The following is a 1935-nucleotide window of genomic DNA, read 5'->3' as shown; positions in this document are numbered from 1 at the left end:
GGAGAGAAGCCCTACATCTGTAAAGAGTGTGGCAAGGCCTTCAACTGTTCTTCCTATCTTTCTAAGCATCAGAGAATTCATATTGGAGACAGACTCTATAAATGTAAAGAGTGTGGCAAATCTTATTACTTTTCTTCACAGCTTAACCGGCATCAGAGAATTCATACCGGAGAGAAGCCCTACATATGTAAAGAATGTGGCAAGGCCTTCAACTGTTCTTCGTACCTTAATAAGCATCAGAGAATACATATTGTAGAAAAACCCTATGTATGTAAAGACTGTGGCAAAGCTTTTAACTGTTCCTCATACCTTACTAAACACCAGAGAATCCATACTGGAGACAGATTTCACCAATGTAAAGAGTGTGGCAAAGCTTATTACTTTTCCTCACAGCTTAATCGGCATCAGAAAATTCATACCAGAGAGAAACCCTATAGATGCAAAGATTGTGGCAAGGCCTTTATTACTTCTTCCAGCCTTAAGCGGCACCAGGGAACTCATACTCTAGTGAAACCCAGCAGTGTAGAGAATTTGTCAAAACCTTAATAGTAAGATAGTTTTCACTGGTTATTTCATAAAGGATAAAAACCCTATTCATTCAGCTAATGTCCTTAACAACCGCTGAGACTTCAGGTTGCACCAAATGCTCATAGATGAGGGAGACACTACGAGGAATGTGGCAGGTGTGTAGCAGTTATTCCATAAAAATTCATAGTTGAGAACAACTACAGATGTGATAACATGGCCTGGCCTTGGATCAAAGCTTTTCTTTATTGGACAGTAGCAAATTCATATGAGAAAGAGCACTGTCCTACATCTAGCCTTCAGAAGAGTCTAATATTATACTGTAAATCCCCCCATAAAATAGGAAATTTAACATAGCTTTTACTAATACCTCAACCTTTTTTTTAAGACAGGCTGTAGCCCTGGCTGTCCTGGAACTCACTATTTAGACCAGGCTGACCTCAGAATCACAGAGATCCGGCCACTTCTGCCTCCTGAGTGCTGGGAATAAAGGCGTGCACCATGATGCCCTGCCCATACCTCAAATCTTGGTGTACATGAATAATTAGCATAGGACAGAAATCTTATGACTATGTAGAATGGCAACATTTTGAACTTATCACTAAGGTAGGATAAAAAGTAATTCATCACAGATGTTGGAGTCATTTGAACTCATCTTTGAAAGGATGGAATTGGTTAAACATCCAAATTTACTAAATAACTTCACTGTTAAAAACTACACAAAGCACAGCCCTCCGGACGTTTTAGCTGAAGAATAATCCTGCTTTCAGAGAAGTTTTAAACTGATCTCCAGAAGGCATAAAATGGATTTTGAAAAACTGTGTATTATGTATGAACTTTATTTGAGTACATACATGGAGTGAATGGTTCTTGTTGTCTGGGATATGTACTGCTTGACATGTTATTTTATCACAGAGATTAAACCACCTTACTGAAGCATGTAAATAACTTATCTTAGTAATATATGGCTGAGGATAGTGAGTGACTGGAAATTCTTGTTCCCAGTGTCCTTATCCTTCAAATAAAAGTGCAGACTTGGAGATTTTCTTGTATGTGATATTTTAATCCATCCTTTTTGCACTTACCCAGAAATTGTGAGCGATTTGAAAATATAATAAAGTGTTCTAGCTTTCTGAGTCTTAAGTTATTTATGAAAATCTTTATCTTATGTTTTTTATCTACACATTATCCCTAAAGTTATACAAAGAAGACAGAAATGTTAGTATTCATTTGTGTTAACTGTGACCTACAAATCACAATCTAATGATAAACTTTATGAGTAGAATTACGGAAGTACCATATATCCATGGGATAATGATTAAGAATAAAAGTATATTTTTTATATATTCTATAAAATTATAGAAACCAAAAATAATTTTAAGGGAGTTGATAATTTATGGCAAAGTAGAA

General features: G+C 36.1%; 1 protein-coding gene across 1 annotated transcript in view; it reads left to right on the top strand.

Annotated features, from left to right (window-relative positions):
* Znf107 (zinc finger protein 107) overlaps positions 1 to 1565 on the top strand; it is a 24995-nt gene extending 23430 nt beyond the window's left edge. Inside the window, 1 exon segment of the mRNA XM_055606026.1 lies at positions 1 to 1565. This exon segment is cut by the window's left edge and continues 1229 nt beyond it. Coding sequence (XP_055462001.1) covers positions 1 to 546 — 546 coding nt within the window. The 3' untranslated portion in view covers positions 547 to 1565.
* The last annotated feature ends 370 nt before the right edge of the window (positions 1566 to 1935 follow it).

Source organism: Psammomys obesus, unplaced genomic scaffold, assembly GCF_907164565.1.
Source record: "Psammomys obesus unplaced genomic scaffold, mPsaObe1.curated_primary_1811, whole genome shotgun sequence".
In the NCBI taxonomy this organism is placed as follows: domain Eukaryota; kingdom Metazoa; phylum Chordata; class Mammalia; order Rodentia; family Muridae; genus Psammomys; species Psammomys obesus.
The sequence above is the reverse complement of the archived record's forward strand: the minus strand, read 5'-3'. Positions and strand labels throughout refer to the sequence as shown.